The 18060-nt window shown below is 36.2% G+C and overlaps 1 protein-coding gene and 1 long non-coding RNA gene across 3 annotated transcripts in view; one reads left to right on the forward strand and one right to left on the reverse strand.

The window, feature by feature from the left end:
* The first annotated feature begins 256 nt into the window (after nucleotides 1-256).
* Nucleotides 257-5235, forward strand: LOC107079728 (uncharacterized). Its single transcript, XR_001480638.2, has 3 exons — nucleotides 257-352; nucleotides 3627-3687; nucleotides 5022-5235. It is a non-coding gene; the product is annotated as an uncharacterized lncRNA (long non-coding RNA).
* Nucleotides 5236-16236: 11001 nt separating this feature from the next.
* The window catches only part of galnt9 (polypeptide N-acetylgalactosaminyltransferase 9), a 183571-nt gene continuing 181747 nt past the window's right edge, over nucleotides 16237-18060 (reverse strand). For both annotated transcript variants that reach the window (XM_006640301.3, XM_069182222.1), the window contains 2 exons: nucleotides 17621-17788; nucleotides 16237-17253 (listed from right to left, as the gene is read on the reverse strand). In XM_006640301.3, coding sequence (XP_006640364.3) covers nucleotides 17107-17253; nucleotides 17621-17788 — 315 coding nt within the window. In that variant the 3' untranslated portion in view covers nucleotides 16237-17106. The remainder of the gene's footprint in view (nucleotides 17254-17620; nucleotides 17789-18060) is intronic.

An 18060-nucleotide genomic window follows, 5' to 3' on the forward strand; every position in this document is an offset into this window, starting at 1 on the left:
AAAATGCATTGTATAAATTGGAGGCTGTTGTCAATCGCCCTTCAGTCTACTGGGTTTTTAGAATTTAGAATCAACAGTTCTGCCGACTGTCACGGTTTCCCGTAATTCCACTCCGGCTCCTTTAAGAAGGCGCACATCCAGGTTAACTACCTAACCACTCACCTGCTCCCTTTATCACCACATCTCCACCTAGCCTGTATTTAAGCACACCGGTAAACGCTATGGTCTGCGCAGTATTTGGATTAGTGGTTTAGAAAGAGCGCCTGTCTAGTGTTGGCGGCGAACTCCCTGGTTAAGAAATCTACGGTGTGCGATCTTGGCGTCCTTTCTCGACGATCCTCTCGGATTTCGTGTAAGATACCTCAGCTCGGTGAAAACTCGTCTTATCACTCCTTTGCTCTGCATAGGATCCACCTGACTGCAGTTCTCGGAAGCCTGTCACCCCTTTTTGAGCTACCTGTCTATTCATATCTTGGAGGTTCCACAGCCCTGCTTGAGTTCAGCCCTCATTGAGGAGTGAATGAACCCCACCCTACTCAGTCGTGTATCGCTGCTTGCTCGCACCCACGATCATGAAGCCCAGCCTGCAATCGGGTTAAAGCTTTTACTGTTTGAACTACTCTAGATGATGGCCCTAATATTCTTTCATGCGAGAGATGAAGAATGAGTGCATAAGCACGGCATTCAGTATAATGCCAGTTTAATAGGTTGCAGTTACTGTAGATGCCAAAAGACTGTAAGCAGAAACTAAATACTACTACAATAAGCAAACCACCCTGCCTGCAAGGAAATATGATTAGTGAGGTACCAGGCACTGCTTCTTATTTTATAGTTGCAGAAAAAGACACTTGCATTGAAGATAACTAACAACTTCTTAAATACTAAAGCAATATGTTTAGTCAGACGTTTGATATTTTTAGACCAAATTAAAGCTGCAGATCTACTTGTCATATAACTTGGTGGTAATGGATAGTGTTTCATTGTTCTTCTGTTTTCATCCACCCATTGTTGGAAAGCAGCTTCTTCCTGGGAAGAGCTTCGGCAACCTGGAGGCTGTTACTGAGGCAAATGGTGCCAGACAGAACTAGCCCCTGGACAGAATGCCAGCTTATCACTGGGCACACGCACGGACAGGAACCCATGGACAATTTAGAAATGCCTCTTAACCTAGCCAGTAAAGTGGGAGAATGTTAACAGTTTAAGGGGAGGTCATTTAGCTGATTGTGTCCATCTGTTTTTTTAGGTGATAAACTAATGACAGTTTTCCAGGATGCTCTTTCAGCTGCCTTCACTGGTTAAAAGGGTTAAGATGACCTCCACCTAAAAAATGGGCATTGCACCTTTTTTAGGTACTGTATCTTAAATGGGCTTCATTAACTGGATGGATTAATTTTGTTTCAAGCCCATTAATTATTGCTCTTTATCTAAAACAAACAAAAACTCAACACAATTAGGCTGATAATGATTTTATGTAGGTGAAGAAGGGACTAGACAGACCACTTTACTCATTGCCAGTGCAATATTTATTTGAGATTTATTGTAATATTTCTAATATAATACATTACATTGATCCTGGGGCTCTCTTTTCCTAGATCTGCTATTAGTACTAACTAACTTTAGTTTAAAGCCTATACTACAGATCATAAAAGATAAATGTATTCTAATACACATTGAAAACACAGCAGTCTTGGCCTTAAATCAATAGGTAATTGGGCACAAGGATAATATTCACCTTTTAAATAGAGTAGATAGCTTTTTGATTTTTTTTTTAGTAGTTCATTCATTGATTGTTCATTGTCCCTTGGGACAAGAAAATCCTGAGCTCAATTCATGTGATTCTTTAAATAAATTGCCAGGTACTCCATCTTTGTTTACTTGATTTTATTTTCAAATTGCAAAAATGAGTTGATCTCTGTATAAATGTGCAATTACTGTACTGGATATTAACCTGTGACACCATTTATAATAGATAATCCCATGGTTATTTAGACAAAAGATTCTAATTTCCATGTACAGTACTATGTAATACCCACATTCTGTAAATTAGGTACCATGCAATTTAGACCTGTAGTTTAAATTTACACAAAATGAAGACCACAAGAGGCAGTTTACTGCTATATTTGACCTTCATCGGGTTCACACAAAGAGATTATATATCTCCTGAAAGGTTAAATATACTTTCTCACCTACTGTACTGCATGTTCTGCCTTCAACACCCTACCACTGATATGCTTTCTGCTTGCTAGTCTAATAGAGTAAGAGCTCAATTGGGAATGAAGTAGCCTGAACTTTCACCATTCTCTCCAATTAATTTCCAGGAAAATCAACATTTTCAGTTATTAATTTCTACTGCCAGAGAAATAGCCTTAAGCTTTGCAACCAATAAATTGCTGTGCACCGAGTTCCTGCTTTGCATTTAAATAGACTTGGATTTTCTATTTAAGATTGTCTGTTATTTCTTAAAACACTTTCTTTAATATGATAAGATGCTGTAAACTACTGCTGAACTTTAATGTAGCTAAAAGAAACTTGCTTATTACAATAAATATAAAAAAATTATCTGCAGGCATATTTGGAATTGAATTGTATGTATTTCTTGTCTTTAAATAGAACATTTAAGCTTTTCAATAAGTTATTGTACACAACAAAATCTAAATTGTTAGATTAATTGCTTACTTTAATTGACTAAACAAAAGTAAACTATTCTGGACTTATAAAAACAGCGGATGTAGATGGGTGTCTTACAGTATAACAGTGATTTGGAATGCTCAAGATGCCATTTGCATCTAATCAATGATTCTGGGTTTATTTTAAAATGTAAAATGCTCCAAGCATGGAATTCTCTCTAAGCAGATATTTTGCCCACCATTTTATAAATCTATACAGTACATTATCACTGGAACTTGAAGTACAGTATCTGAAAAGAAATAGGTTTCCTGCTCTTAATAACAACAAAGCTGAGGAACATTATCTTCAATCCATGGACCCCCAATTCCTGTTGCATAAAGTCTCATCAGTGAATTATCATACTAGCAGTAATGGAAAAACCAGTTATTACAGAGTGCTGATTTGCCAAATTGGATATAAAAATAGGCTCAAAGTATTCTTTTGTCATTTGCTTGATGAAGTATTTTTCTTGAAATAGAACTTGTTCAAGGCCATGCCAGGAGACTGTGGGGAATGACATGATTGTAGTATTTAAATACCATTATAGTATCATTTTTAAAGAATAAATGACACCTGAAGTTATTACAATATTACCTGATACAACTATGTTACCTATGCCACCAAAAAGTGATGCTTTCAGAAGAGAAAACTGATTAAGGCTGACTTAAAAAAATGACTGTTTTTCTGGGTCAGGCATCATTGGAAATGACTGTGCCAGGAAATTGGACACCATAGGGATTGTAGATGACTTTGTGGAGCATTAGGATATGATGTGAATTTGAAATGAGTGATTAGGCTACTTGATTTTATTAATTATGGTGCTGCAGGTTTGTGTAGTCAGGGGAAGAGGAATAGATTGCAGTGGGGTCTATACAAATTTATAACGGGGTTATAAAGATCTGCCACTGTGTACTATAGATTGTTTTGCCATATTTAATCATTATTTTTCCTCCTTTTAGATCGGATGCAATCTCATAATGTGCTTGGTCTGCATACTGTACATGTGGACTTCAGGAGCAGGTGAGGTGGATCTTCTCTTACTTACTTCTTTGTCCATTGGGGACAAACCTTGTACTACTGTAACTTTAATTGTCACTTTCTTGGATGCAAAAAATGCTATGCTTGCTAGAGTTTTAGATGTATAACCCTTCTGCTTCATAGCATCACATGCACTGCAGCACCCAAAAGCAGTTAACAATCTAGAAATTGGACCTCCCCCTTCTTCATGTGTAATGAACGCAAACACTTCATTAACAGGCAGTACTTGTTCTTTCGAGCTAGGGCAAAATCAATAATATGCTTTTGGTGAGGGAAACTGGGACTGTCTGTTAATACAAGAAAAACTGACTAGATTTAATTACTTCAGCATGTCTTAGTGGCAATTAAAAAGGAAATTATAAAATCATCTAAGATTCGCACTTGTGTCCTGAGTGAATAGTCCACATCTATAATTTTGTTTTCAAAACCAGCACAAAAGATCATGGCATGTTACCCATAATACAACTTCAAAATGGTGGTTTTTACAGCTAGGCCAATTGCTAGAATAAACATTGCTAGAAGTGCTATAACAAATTAATCTTTTCATCATCCATAGCTACTGCATCCTTAAGGGTGTAGAGTGAATAAGCAACTAAAGGGTACAACATGAGACAATCCCCTAGATGGGATACTAGTCCATCAAAGGAAAATCAACCAATTGTAAAAGTTAAATTTAAGTTTAGAAAATGAAATGAATGCTGATGCACATTGTACAGTAAGGCTTACATCAATATCTCAGTGGGTACATGCATTATTTAAATAGTGCATTGAGAAGTACTACTATAACAATCAGCTTACTGGTGCAGAGAATTCAGAGAGCTGGCTCTGAGTAAGACAAGCTACATCTTGGTAAGCACATAACCAGCAAACCAGCCTGGTACCATTATAATTGGCAGATCCATCTGCATAATAGTTTTCAAACTGTGGTGGCCATGAGAAATTGCAAAATAGAAATAATCTGCATCTCAGCAGAGTGATTTAGAGTTTGCCATCTGCATGACAATTATTTGAGTGTTTGGAGGCTGTTTAGGGATTCATGCTGACCTATTGAGAGTGGGAATTACTGTTCATTGAACTGTTTTACACTGATGCAAGACAAAATACTGTGTATGTCTTGGTGAATGCTGTTGTCTTTGGATTTGCTCATGCTACCCAGTAGGACAGAGGAAGTGATGACATGTGTTGTGTTAAAGAATGTTCCTCTCCACATTAGGTGCAGACAGATGATAGTTACTACAGTTATAGATCAACAAAGTCTTTGATCCAGCTGTTATTCCATTCCTGCAAGCCAATTCAAAAGTGTCATTTTCCATCAGGGCAATGAAAGACCTACAGTGCCAGGATTACAATGGCATGTCTTCAAGTAAACAATGCCAGCTTTTTCCCCTGACAAACTCCAGTAGAATACCCACGGGACCAATTCACCAAATGACATCGACAGCTGACAAGAGCAACCAGTCAACCTTTGATGGCTAGCTGCAGCTGTATTTCTGCTCACATTTGCCGAGATTTTGTTTGGTCCAAAACACTTGATTTTATTCTAAAATGTTTTAGTTCTTTAGGGCCTCTAGACCTTACAAGGCTGTTCTTAGACAATATACAAGATGAAAAACTTGTTTAATTTTATAATGCTTATTTTAAAAAATGAATCATAATATAACAAACCATTTTTTTCTGAAAACTGCTCCTACATGTAAACAATGAAATTACCCCTAAACTAGACACTGTATTTAATAAATATTTAATTTGGGGAAACAGATTCTTTTTTTTTAATTCTTTATTTCAGGTATTGTTACCTAGAGATAGTAATTAAAACTGCTTATATGCTAAAATGTATATTTTCATTCAGTTGACAGTCTGATCTACACTCTCATTTCATTTTGTGTTTTTTTTTTAATTTAACTGCGACTTGCACTGTATCCAGTACTGTACTTATTCTTAGAACAGCAAACAAAATCCTAGGCCACTGCCTAGTTGAATGCTTACTAGTTTCCAGACTAACTTATTTACTATATTTTATAAAGTAAAGTACATTTATAATTCTCAAATTTATTTTATTTCAAATATAAAAAATCATGTAATCTACACTAAATGAATACAGATGTATCTATAGTTTATTACAGTATTCTTAATGTGATCATAGATCAATTAACTTTTTTGTAAACAGTCACCTATTGATGCACACAGCAAAAAAAAAGCTACATTTTAATATTAATTTCAGTCATTTTTATTATTCTAATTGTTCCATATTTCTGTCTGCCAGTCTGAGGTATGTGCAGGAAAGTTTTGTGCTGAAAATGTTCTACCAGCTTTTTGTCATCTCCTGTAATGTGCCGTGGAAGTTCATTCTCTACAAGGGAAATGAAGTGAGCCCATCGAGATCTATTCATTTTTTATCAGAATACCACATGAGATAATTTCCCAGTACACAAGCTTCTCTTCCCTACTCAATAGGCAGAATGTTCTGAAAAATTACTTCATTCCATGCAAGTGCTCAGAAAGCATGCTCACTTCCTCGTGCACAAGTTTCTCTTCCCTAATCAATAAGTAGAATGTTCTGAAAGATTTTATTCTATGCAAATGCACAAAACGTGTGCTCACTCATACCAACTGCTACCCTGTAAGTCAGGCAAGAAAGCCACAGAAATGTTCTTATTTCCTATAGCCTGATCCAGACATGAAAGATGCACTCTTCCATGAGTGCAAGGAGCGTGACGCTTCACGGAGATCAGTCCCTCTCATCTAAATCTCCAGGCAAACTGAAGGTAAAGAGGAACATTCTGTGAGATGATTGCTTCACATGGACGGGGGGGGTGACAGCATATCTGGGATCATGAAAGCTCTCCTAGATGGTTAGATAGTATGGTGCCAGCAGTCTGAATTTTAGCCTGGTGGAAGGCTTTAAAATAGAAACCCCAGCACTGGCAGCAGGACAGAATATGGACCCTACATCTTTTTATAAAGGTAATACCCAAAGATCAGTCCTCCAGCAAGGACTGCTGTGGTCTTCATCACTGTTGACAAAGAGATGTTTATCTGTAAGGAAAAGAGGAAGATTTTTTTCTTGCATTTCTCCTGTTAGAATATACAGTATTATTAAAAATTAAAGCAATACTTGAAATGAAACTTTGTGACCACAAACTACATATCAACAAAAACACTTTACAATTTGAAGTGAATTTCTGGGGAACACTAGGAATCTACTGTTAACTGTACATTTCTAGCTTGCTGTGAGTGTATTGTGAACATCTCTCACCTGTGCAGCCTCAGAGATTCTAGAAGCTGTGTTCATGACTCCCTTTGTGATCTTTGAACCCACTGTCTGTAGGAGGGTTTTGGGTTTGCAGTTATTTGGAAGCAGAAAATTTGCTCGTAAATTGATGATTTCATCCTCAATAACCTGTAGATAATTCAAAACATGTTTTCAAAGTATTTTAAAGTTAATGTAATTGGGAAACTAACCGAATTCTTTTACTACAGAAAGATGTAATGCAGTAAACTTTGACCTCAAAACTTTAAAAGTGACTTTTTTATGGACATTTTGTAAGGAGCTGTCCTTCACTTAAGATAATCATGATGTTGAAATTCAATGAAGGGATGTGTAAATCCTTACAACCGTTCTGACAGAAATAAAATACAGAAAGGTGGCTTTGAAACAATTAAAGAAATGTTTCATCCATACCTTGCTCTCTGGAAAGACACAAAGAGCAATTTTTAATACAGCATAAGCTTCCTTTATTTTGTCTTGTTTCAGAAGTATCTGTTAAGGTAAAACAAAATGTCCTTGGTGATTTCCATGATGTACAATTTTCATGTAGTTAAAAATAACATGAGTACAAATGAAGAGAAAGTAGGAGACGGTCAATGGTTTCTGTGCCTAGGGCTTTTAATAGCTTTTATCAGACCTCCTGCACTTTACAGCTGATTAGAATGTCCGTAGAGGTTTCTCTTCTGCCTAAGAATACACCTATACCTATGATTCTCCTCGTGGTTGCCATGGCCACAAAGACAAATTTATATCACAATGCAATGACTTTGTCTTGCTCTTATTTATGTTATGTTAACATGTACATTATAGTTTATTGCTCATTTTAAGATTGCTTGTATATTTTGTAGAACTTTGAATAACTTCATGCTAAAAGATTTTGAAATTTCATCTACTTTGATGTAAAAATAAGCATGGCAGCTTCTTCACAATAATAAAACGATTCTAAATGATAGGATAAAAAGGATATAATCAGACCTTTGCCTTGGTATACAATGCCTTTACATTGTAGGGGTCTTCTCTTAATACTTTTTCAAGTTCATTCCCTATATGTACAATCTCCATGGCATCTAGATTAGAGTTGATCTTTGTATGAATGTCCAAGAGCCCTTTGTCTTCACAGCTGAGGTGTCGAGTACTGCTTCTAGAGTCTGGGGGAACAGCAGGTTAACGGTCTTCTTGTTTCTTACATGGTGTCATGGTGCATCTTCAGTATTGTGATCACAGTCTCACCATAAACTTCATTTTCTTGTGCTTGCTTTGATATTTTCAGCAGAACAGTTCTGAGTCCAAGTTTGATACACACTTATTACATGTTTGCTTACTGCAGACTCCACTTAAGGTAACTTACTATAATGCAAAATATTTAAAGTAAAAGTAAGACAAGAAATAATTCAAATACAGGAGAAGAAGGTAAGTAAGATGAAACAATGTCCATCGAGTGGTTAAAAACATAAATTAGGAATTGTTGGTCACAGTAGACAAGGCCTTTGGTTGGCAATGAGGGGAGATAGATTGTGGTAAGAGTTGGCAGTGTGAGTTTTGAGGAGGTGGCACAAGGTGATGAGAGGAAGTTCTGATTTCAGTGGGAAGGTCACTCCGTCACTGTAGAGTCAGGAATGAGCAGGCCCGGGAGGTGTAGACTCTGATGGAGCTGGGGTGGGGGTTGGAGAGAAAGATTAAGTCAAGGGAAAGACTGGAGAGGAATGGTTCAGAAAGCAGGGGGCAAGAACAAATGTTTTGAAATGGATATGTGCAGCTGAAGGGAACAAGTGGACAGTCCAAAAATAAGTTACTCAGGCATGTTATGAGTTCAGTTTAGAAACTGGAAGATGCAGACATCGAATTTTATCCTTCTTCACTGCTTAATTCAGTTTTTGCATTTCTGTTTAACTTTTACTTGACAGCTAGCAAAAACTGTTTATCAGTTTTTTTTTAAGAATCACATTCCTTTAAAAAGCCTAGGAAAGCTTTTAGAATTTCATGGATCTGTGTGTATGGCAGTCTTCAATAACCACATGATTAATGCACATCATTTACTAACACACACATGAGGTTACAGAACAGCAGTTTTGATCACAGACCAAAATAATGCTTACACGGTTCCCGATGGACTTTAGACCATGACATTCTTCAACAGAACACCTTCAGTTCTGCATAAGAAAATATGAAAAGTAATCAAAAGGATGTTAATAGTATTAAAGGATATTATTAGAAACTATGGTATTGGTTTTTTTCCAAAACTTAAATTGCATTTTACAATACTTTGAGGAACAAATTAATTTTGACCCTGTTGAAATAGCCATAAAAAAGAATCTAGATTCAGCTTTTTTAGCACAGTAACAACTGACTTGATCTCTTGATGTGATCACAACCTCAAAATAATATTATATAAGTGTAGTGTAATGATAATAGGGAAGTAATAAGAAAACCTTGAAAAACAAAGCATAAAACAGAAACAGAACAATTATAACAGCAAATCAAAATGTTAAAAGTTATTTACATCCTATCAAACTCTAAGTATTGTGTAACAGTATATATGTGTATTATTGTTACTATGAAGTTAATTAATCATAATTCTACTTACATTATATAAACAATGTTTTCCTAGCTAATTTTTTCCTCCTTTAATATCTTAAGCTACAGGACTTAAAATAAGATAATGTTCTTGATACCTAGGGTGATGTCATCACATCAACTGTGATGCAAAGACCAATCATTTCAGTCAGTCAAGTCATCACAATTAAAGCCCTATACCTGAACTGATCTGTGGGATGCCTGTACTTGTTTAGGGAGCTGGTATGATGTCACAATGGTCTTTTTGAAGTAGTGCCTATGGGTACCTTAAAGAAACCTGTAATGTTAAATTAAATGTAATGTTAAATATCTTTTTTTAAAAGCTTATTTCATTCACAGATTTACAAAATACAGTATATTCATATTATTAAGTCTGCTTATATACAATATAAATAAATTTGCACTGAAAAGGCCTTGATTGCAATATACATATTTTTACCTACACTCAAAAATGTTATCTTTCAGTCCAAAAATCCAACCAAGAAATGACAATGATCTTTCTTTTAATCATGCTCCCTTTATCAATTTAGCATTGACTATTTAGCTAACTCTTTCAAGAGAGGATCTTATATAAAAATTCAAAATCTTCAAAAGCTCTGCTAGTCAACAAGATTTTTCATTCTGATTAGTTCCTGCATACCCGTGTACACTCACACTAATTACTTCACTAAAATATAAGGTACACATGCTCAGATTGTGGTGCTGTAATTAATGGAGTGCCACAGGAGTCTATGTTTAGACCACTTCTCTTCATAATTTATATTTGATCTGTATTCTGGTGTAGTAGTTATGTTAAAGTAATGAAGCTCACAGATAAGACCAAAATAGTGGTATTAATAAACAATGCACAAATCATAACTGGATTCAATAAAAATCAAGACTGAGCAAACAATTGACAGATGCCATTAAATTTAGATTAATATGGAAAGGGGAGCTGAATTTAAGTAGCAAAATAATCGATATATTATGAATTATAAAAAATGTGGTTCAGGTAAGAGTCTATAGAGTGACAAGATTCAATTTTAGAGACCCTTTGTAATATTTCATCTCCTGCCTCTCACTTGTCCAGGCCAGCATCATTTTTGTTAGGAGTCAAGCTCCACTCATCCTAAAAAAGAATGAATAGATAGTGGACGTGAACTCATTACACCTATTTGAGATCCCTTACAACTTGGAAAAAGGAAGCCAAGCTAAGCAAGGTTCAAGATATCATTTGAAGAAAACATGGAGAACTGAACTGCTAAGGAATACTTACTATAATTGCTCTTATACAGAGACCTCTCTATGTGTTCACTGTTTTAGTGCAATCTGCTTAATTAATTGCATTACTTAATTACAGCTGATGATTTTTTAAAACAACACTTAAATGCCATTTATTTAAGACAACGACTTCCAAGTGTTTTAATTCATTTGACCCCCCCCACCCCCACCACCTACCTCTGCATGAATAAATACTGGACCTACAGTAACTGTGTATTGTAGCTACTGCCCATCTCTGGGGATCTCATTATAGTCTCCACAAGCTGTTCTGCTAGACAGACTTTCCACACTTCTTCTTCACATCCGGGGGCCTTCATTCATGTACAACGCGAATGTGACTCCAAAAGCTCAGTTTGGTCACTTGCAGTCAACACAGCCAGTTAATTAGAAAAATATATAAGCCTCAAATATTCTGGATCAACAAATACTGTTTGTAAATACCATCCATGGCTGGTTGTGTTATGGTTTTCTTTTCCACAGCATTGCTGACTCATCTTGTCAAACGGAACCCTATGTAAGCAAAAGGAATTCACCAACATTCCTTTACAAGTGGCAACGTTCTATTTTTCCACCTTCTAATTTAATGGATTAATGGTTCCATAGCAAAGACCTTGCTGAGTTAAGTATAGTCATCAATGACTTCTGAAACATGTGTTTTAGGTCAAAGGGAAAATTATGAGGCACTTACAGGTATAAATGTCAGAGGGGGAAAACACATTGACCAAAGTTCTTTTCCACCTGAGAAATGTGATATCCTATTCAGATCAGCTTTGTAAATTCACGGAACTTGACTTGTGGGGGGAAAAAAAAGTGAGACTAGCAAACATTTGTATCACTATATATGGTAAATATACTATTTTCAGATAGTATTTCAGAAAGATCCATCCTGGCAGCAATATAAAACATGTTTATTGCAAGGACAAGAGTGTTTGTCAGGGACATTCAGCATTCATGAAACCTGTCTACCATTATTCTTTTAAAGGCAGGTTGTTTCACATATGTCATCATAGCTTTTCTCTAAAGGAGCACCATGTGAAGTCTTGACATGAGGATGGAATCCTTCATTTTGGAAGCACTTTTTGTTCACATACTGTATTTGGCTTGTAGCTGGATAAAATTCTGGAATCAGTTCACTATCATCAAACTGGACAAATGAACCTCCTCTTGCCTGTAACTATTTTCACGTTCTTAATTAAATATTTGCAAGCAGAAAAGGCAGATCCGTAATGAGAAAGGACTTTTCTTTTTGGATAAATGTCTTTCACTATGTAAATCCCGTAATTGATGGCAGCACTTCTGTAGGGTTATGGGTTTTTGTCTTGAAAAAAAGACATGGTTTGCTTGCTCACTTTACTTACAAACAAAGGCTGTTTGATAACCAAACCTTATAAAAGGCAGAATGTTCAAACAAAACACACTGGGGGTTGTCTGGTTTTTGTTGCTCCTTGCTCATGCCATAAACACATACTGTACAGAATAGTTCAGGTGGGTAGCTGTGTCAGCATGCGTAGGCTGCAAAGGAACAAGTAATTTTCTTTCTTCTTTTTTTCAGCATGGAATAAACCTATTACTTGTTACTGTACAGAATATGTGTACTTGTCTAGCATTTGGCACTGAGAGAACAGTCTGGATGGTTTCCTCCAAGATTTCCCTAGCTTTACTCCAGTCTTTTCAGGCTCATATTCAAAATAAATACTGCAAATGTGACTTAGGAATATTAAATTAAAACTAAGAAGGCAGCCGCCGGTTCCTTTGGACTTTCTTTGCTAAACTCACCCTCCCTGTAGACAAACCTTTACATTATAAACAAATAGGCAATCTGTTTTTAAGTAGGACAATAAATGGTAGAACACGAAGAGAATATATTTCTCACAATAGTCTATAATTTTGCCTTCTTGCTATATTTTGCTGACAGAACATCAATATAAGACAAGATTTACACTCTTGGAAAAAAATGACTAAAGGGTGGTGAAATAATATTCTTCCTGTTACCTCTTTCCTTTACAAATTGAAGATTTATGAAACCTCTACAGTGGTATTTAAGGTTCCCTTTTGACTTCAATATGATATTACTGTATGAACACAATGCATTTGAGATGAGTAGACAGAGGTGATGCATTACTTTTTTTAAATGATTAGAGGCAAACAGCTGTGCCTTGATGGAAAAGCAGACAATATCTTCTGCTAAACCACCTGGAAAAAATAAGAGTTGCTTTCAGGATTGTACTGGTGAATACAATATACCTTTTGACCAAGTGTAGCATCGATGTAATTCTCTTTGGGTGGAAAATATACATGAAACATAAAGAACCAACTAAGCCAACAGAAATACATGAAGACACTTCCACATGTTAAATAGGGGTATCCAATCCTGATAGGATTGATCCCAGTCCAGGAGAACAGATTTACAAAAACACCTTAAAGCGGTAGCACCTGAAGAATAGTTCCAGTTAAACAAGGACCCAGCTGGTTTAGCTCATTAAGAAGCAAGTTACTTTTGAAAAACTGCAGGTGCACTGGCTCTAAAGGACCAGAATGGGGCAGCCCTGGTTTATTGACTAGGGCCTACATTTGGAATTTCCAATTAAGACATTTAAGGCCCAACTCTCTTTTACTTGTATGGGGAGAATGAAGACCTATAGACCTGCTTCTCCACCACAGCCAACATCCATTCATATTTTGACACTGCAAGCACCGCTATGTCCTTAAAAGAAAGTTAGTGTTGTGGACCTTCAGGGGTCACTGTTTTGCCAAGAGCAGGGAGGGTCATAGTGTAGCTACTGTCAGTCCATCGGGTGCAACAGCTTGGGGAATCACAGACATCTAGTACAGTAAGCTGACTCAGGTTTGAATTAGTGATATCTAGATCATAAGGTTCAGGCGATGAGGCTCTGAGCAGACATTATTACTGACTGACATACCCAGAAGCCTGAGCCTACATTAGGGGTGATCTTTTGTTTTCTGGCATGTCTGATTGTTTTTCAGCTAGGACAGATGATAAATGAGAAGGAAATAATCCTGAGATTTACATTTAGTGTTCAGTAGTATTTGTGGAATTTGCTTTAAATAAAATACATAATAGATAATACTAGCCACTTGGTTTATACTGCTCAATAAGATGAATGGTTGGCAACAAAAATGACATAGGGTTCGTGAAATGTAGATCTCATACAGAATTAGAAAGAAAATACATATACTGGTTCATTCATATTGTACTTGCATCAGACTTTTGTACTATTGACCTGTTCTTTTCTTGGAACATTCTTAAGTATAACAGAATAATTAATAGCATGAAATAAGTCTATAATTTGTTGGCTGTCCAAGATGTTTTAGCCTTTGAGATCAAACCTTAATTAGATAAACCTGCTTAACATCACTTTCTGATTTAATGAAATGGCAGCATAAATAAAATAACCCTGTACAGCAAATATAAAACTTGACATGCGTAGGTCAATATCACCTAAAGAGCACATTCTTTGGTGAGCTTTTTATTTGTAAAGTGGAAAGGTTTCTAAGGAGTGTGTAAAATTGCTTGATCTCATGTAATGTCAGCTACTCTCAGAAAAAGAATTACAGAAGGAAGTGATTACTGTTATTAGATCAATTTCCTATGTGTTTTGTGGCTTTGGTTAATGATTATCAGCATTTCCTCCAATTGAATTAGACTAAGCATTACTTGGAAAAAAAGCTCTTGTGATTGTAGTGCTTAAATGTGGTTGCTGTGTCTTACATTTTCTTTCCTGCAGGAACCCAAAACGAAATTCACAGCAAGGTATTCTGGAAATGTACAGTAGATAATACTACTCTATATTAAATAGGTTGTCAGTTTCCATCTACTGAAATTGTTAACTAGAGCTTCAGGAGTAGTACAAGTAAAAGCAATGAAGGGGAGAAAAGGCAGGTGGCACTGAACTGAAAATAATATTCAAGTTATTTAATGTCCTGAAATTTTGGCTTTGTACCAAGAACTAGAGAAGGAAATCTCTTCGGCTGAATTTTATACTGTAAACCAGACAACATGTACTTGCTGAAGACCAGTTATCCTGTGGGTGGATTTTAACCATTTCTCAGGAAAGACAATAAAACCTGTAGGAGTCTCGTTACTGGACATACAACAAAAGCAGATGTTTATGTTCTAGTTTTGTCAAACAACAAAATACATCTTAATCTGTAACCAACAAATGGAGCACAAGATACAGCTTATAATATTAGGGCATCTGTCATTACTTCAGTACTGCAAGGGTACATTTTGAAAGCTTATTCACTTTAAAATAAAACAAAGCTTTTTGGATATAATTTCCAGCTCCAACTACTGCCATTACCCAGTATCATTTTAGTTCTTTGCAATTAGAGCAGTAGCTCTCCACACAACTCCGCCACCATCTTGTTTCAGCCTAAGAGCGCTTCTGAGCAAGAATATTGTGTTGTTCCTTTTCACACTGCAGTAAAACTCAACCATCCATCATTCCATCTTGTGAAAGGTCATTCTCCTGAGTACCACAAATATCTAGTTTGATAAAAAAAAGAATTGTAAAAGATAAAACAAAACAGTATTGCTGTTAAATTCTTGTCACGATTAATGTGTGCTGCACATGTACTGTATATACTGTGGTACCTATTCCTTTTTAAAAATGAAAGCCAAAAAAGAACTGAAACTAGTGCAGAAGTAATAGTCCATTTCAGGAATTACAGAAAGCAGGGAGATTTATAGAATCATGTTTTTCAATAATTTAAATAAAAACTTACCATACGGTACATGCTGTATAGTATAGAACAAAAGCTCATTGATTCTTCCTAAAAGAAGAATAACTGAACAACTGATTTATTAGTAATGTCTTTATATTTACAGGCAGTGCAGCTGTGTGATTTAGAAATAAGCTAAACTTAATCTAAAAAAGTTAGTCATATCATTTCTTAGTAGAATGATAATGCTGTAGTTATTATTAACAAACCCAATTCCCAGAGGAACAAAGAGGATACACCTGTGAGGATGAAGAAATATCGATGCATTTTTCATTTGCAACTTTATCATTTTATTTATTTTAGGAATTATGAAACATCCTAAGCTTAGAAAAGGAATAATTTTGCACTGAAGTATGTTTTTATAGTGTCAGTAATGTTACGTGATCAGGTAAGGAAGGGATAGCCAGAGCACAATTCAGCTCTGCATGTGTCTCTTCTGCATGGGAGGAATACCACAGTGGCGTAATGTTTAATCTTGTCCACTTTCCATGTGCTACACAGTGTAGGTACTGTACGTTGTGACATAGGGATGCAACAAAAGCACTATTTTCAGATTTCCTTCTTTGCCTTAAGAGGGCAGTGTGCCTTTGACTAGCAATATTGTCTTTGTGTTGTAGGAAATCAAGTTACCACAAAGACTAGGGAAGTCTGGAGCAAATTCTAAACTAAAGAAAGCCGACAATTCATCATAAAAACTTTTTTTTTAATTTTCGGTTGATCTTGTTCAATTTTACAATATATTACTATTATATGACATTTTTACATATATTATTTGTTTTCTTGGTAAAAGTAATCAGACATGCTTTGGGGCTGACATTACCCAGTTCAGACATAGCATAATAATGAAAAAAGGCACATAATCAGTCTTGAAAGTTTGTGCATCAGTCAGAAAGTTAAAACTTAAAAAAAAAAACTGGCTTGGTGTTGTCTTGTGAGAACCGATATCTGAAAAAGAAATCTTCAGGTCTCCAAATAACCTAGCAGTCTTTTGCTAGCGTAGTAAATTTGACAATACCATGTATTTGCAAGCATAATAGGTTGCAAAGGGTATTAAAATGTACACATTGCCCTTTTGAAATCTAAAACGGGTATAAATGCTTGTATTGTCTGGACGTTTGCAAAAACACCTGGTATAAGGTCTTATTTATTTTTGCTCCTTAACTGGATTCAAACATGATATTGATTCCATGCTTCAGGAAACCAAGTGTAAGATATTCCCATTGTCAGTCCTTCCTTGTATATGAGGGGAAATGGCTTTGGAAATACGGACTGTTTCAAAGAGGGCGACTTGTCATTCATTTCTGTTGCCAGAGCATGGGTCCCTGTGGCATAACACTTTCTAAGATAAAGTCAGAGTTGTTCTTAAGCATTTCAGCCAGAGAGCTTTAGTATGATGCCACACATTCATCACATCTTTGCATCTGAGTGTATCAGCCCATTGTTCTCTGGTCACATACACATTCCTGACAATCCCAACTGAGGAAATGAGTGCCTTGTTTCCCTGAATGCATCTGGCTGAGTCCAGACACCCAATGGTCAACAGCAGGAGCCTTATGTTAATGCCTTGGGTGCTTAATCCAGTTCCTTATCATCCACTTCTGGCCCGAGCATCTCTGTACTACAAGCCGCAACCCAAAGTTTGCTTCTTTGGACATTTCCACCTCCAAACATCGCCCTGTATCCCTGCTTATGATTGGGCCATTCTGTTGAAAGAAAGGAGACGTACAAGGAAGTATTTTAATAATGATAAAAATTCATGATCACATCTGAAACTAGCATAAGAGGATCCCAAGAGATCAATCTCAAGCATTTTCATATGCAGCTTTCGTTTTAACTACAGTAGGTTATACCTGCAGCTTGACTAATATACTGGATCAAAAAGGGTTTTATTCAGAGTCAATACTTTCCTGTTGAAAATTGCATTCTAGCACTTTATGTATACCTGGATAAAAATGCTACCTTGATTGTAATTCTCTAAAATGTCTGATGGCATTTTTTCATTCATTTCTGTAAGTCAAATGAGATCCTCCTTATCCCAGTGAAGTGTAAGTTGTTCAGATCTGTAATCACCTGAGTGAAATCCCAAAGCCTCTGAGATGATCGTGTAACATCATCACATTTTTTCAGACTTGGAGTTCTTCCTCTCCCATCATCTACCAAGCACTTGGTATCGGGCAGGAAAGTGGTTGACCCCAAGGGTCCTAGCTGTAACAGGCCTTCTGTAGAATAGCGGGCCAGCTAAAATGGAAAAGACATAAACTGGTTAATTCTGAGCGACAGGAAGCCTACAAATTAGGCTGTCATGGACAATGATAGATACTACAGTTTATTTTTTCCCAAAGATATTGTTGAAGTTTCATCCCTGTTGAATTAGTCACAGATCAATACAGAAACAGATTTCAAAGGACACTGAAAGTAAACTCCCACAGTGGGATGCTGCTGCCTTCGAAAGTGCCCATTTTTTAAAAAAAAGTTCATTTTTTTCTACAATAAGTATGCTGTATTTTTTT

This window comes from Lepisosteus oculatus, chromosome 22, assembly GCF_040954835.1.
Source record: "Lepisosteus oculatus isolate fLepOcu1 chromosome 22, fLepOcu1.hap2, whole genome shotgun sequence".
Classification (NCBI taxonomy): Eukaryota; Metazoa; Chordata; class Actinopteri; order Semionotiformes; family Lepisosteidae; genus Lepisosteus; species Lepisosteus oculatus.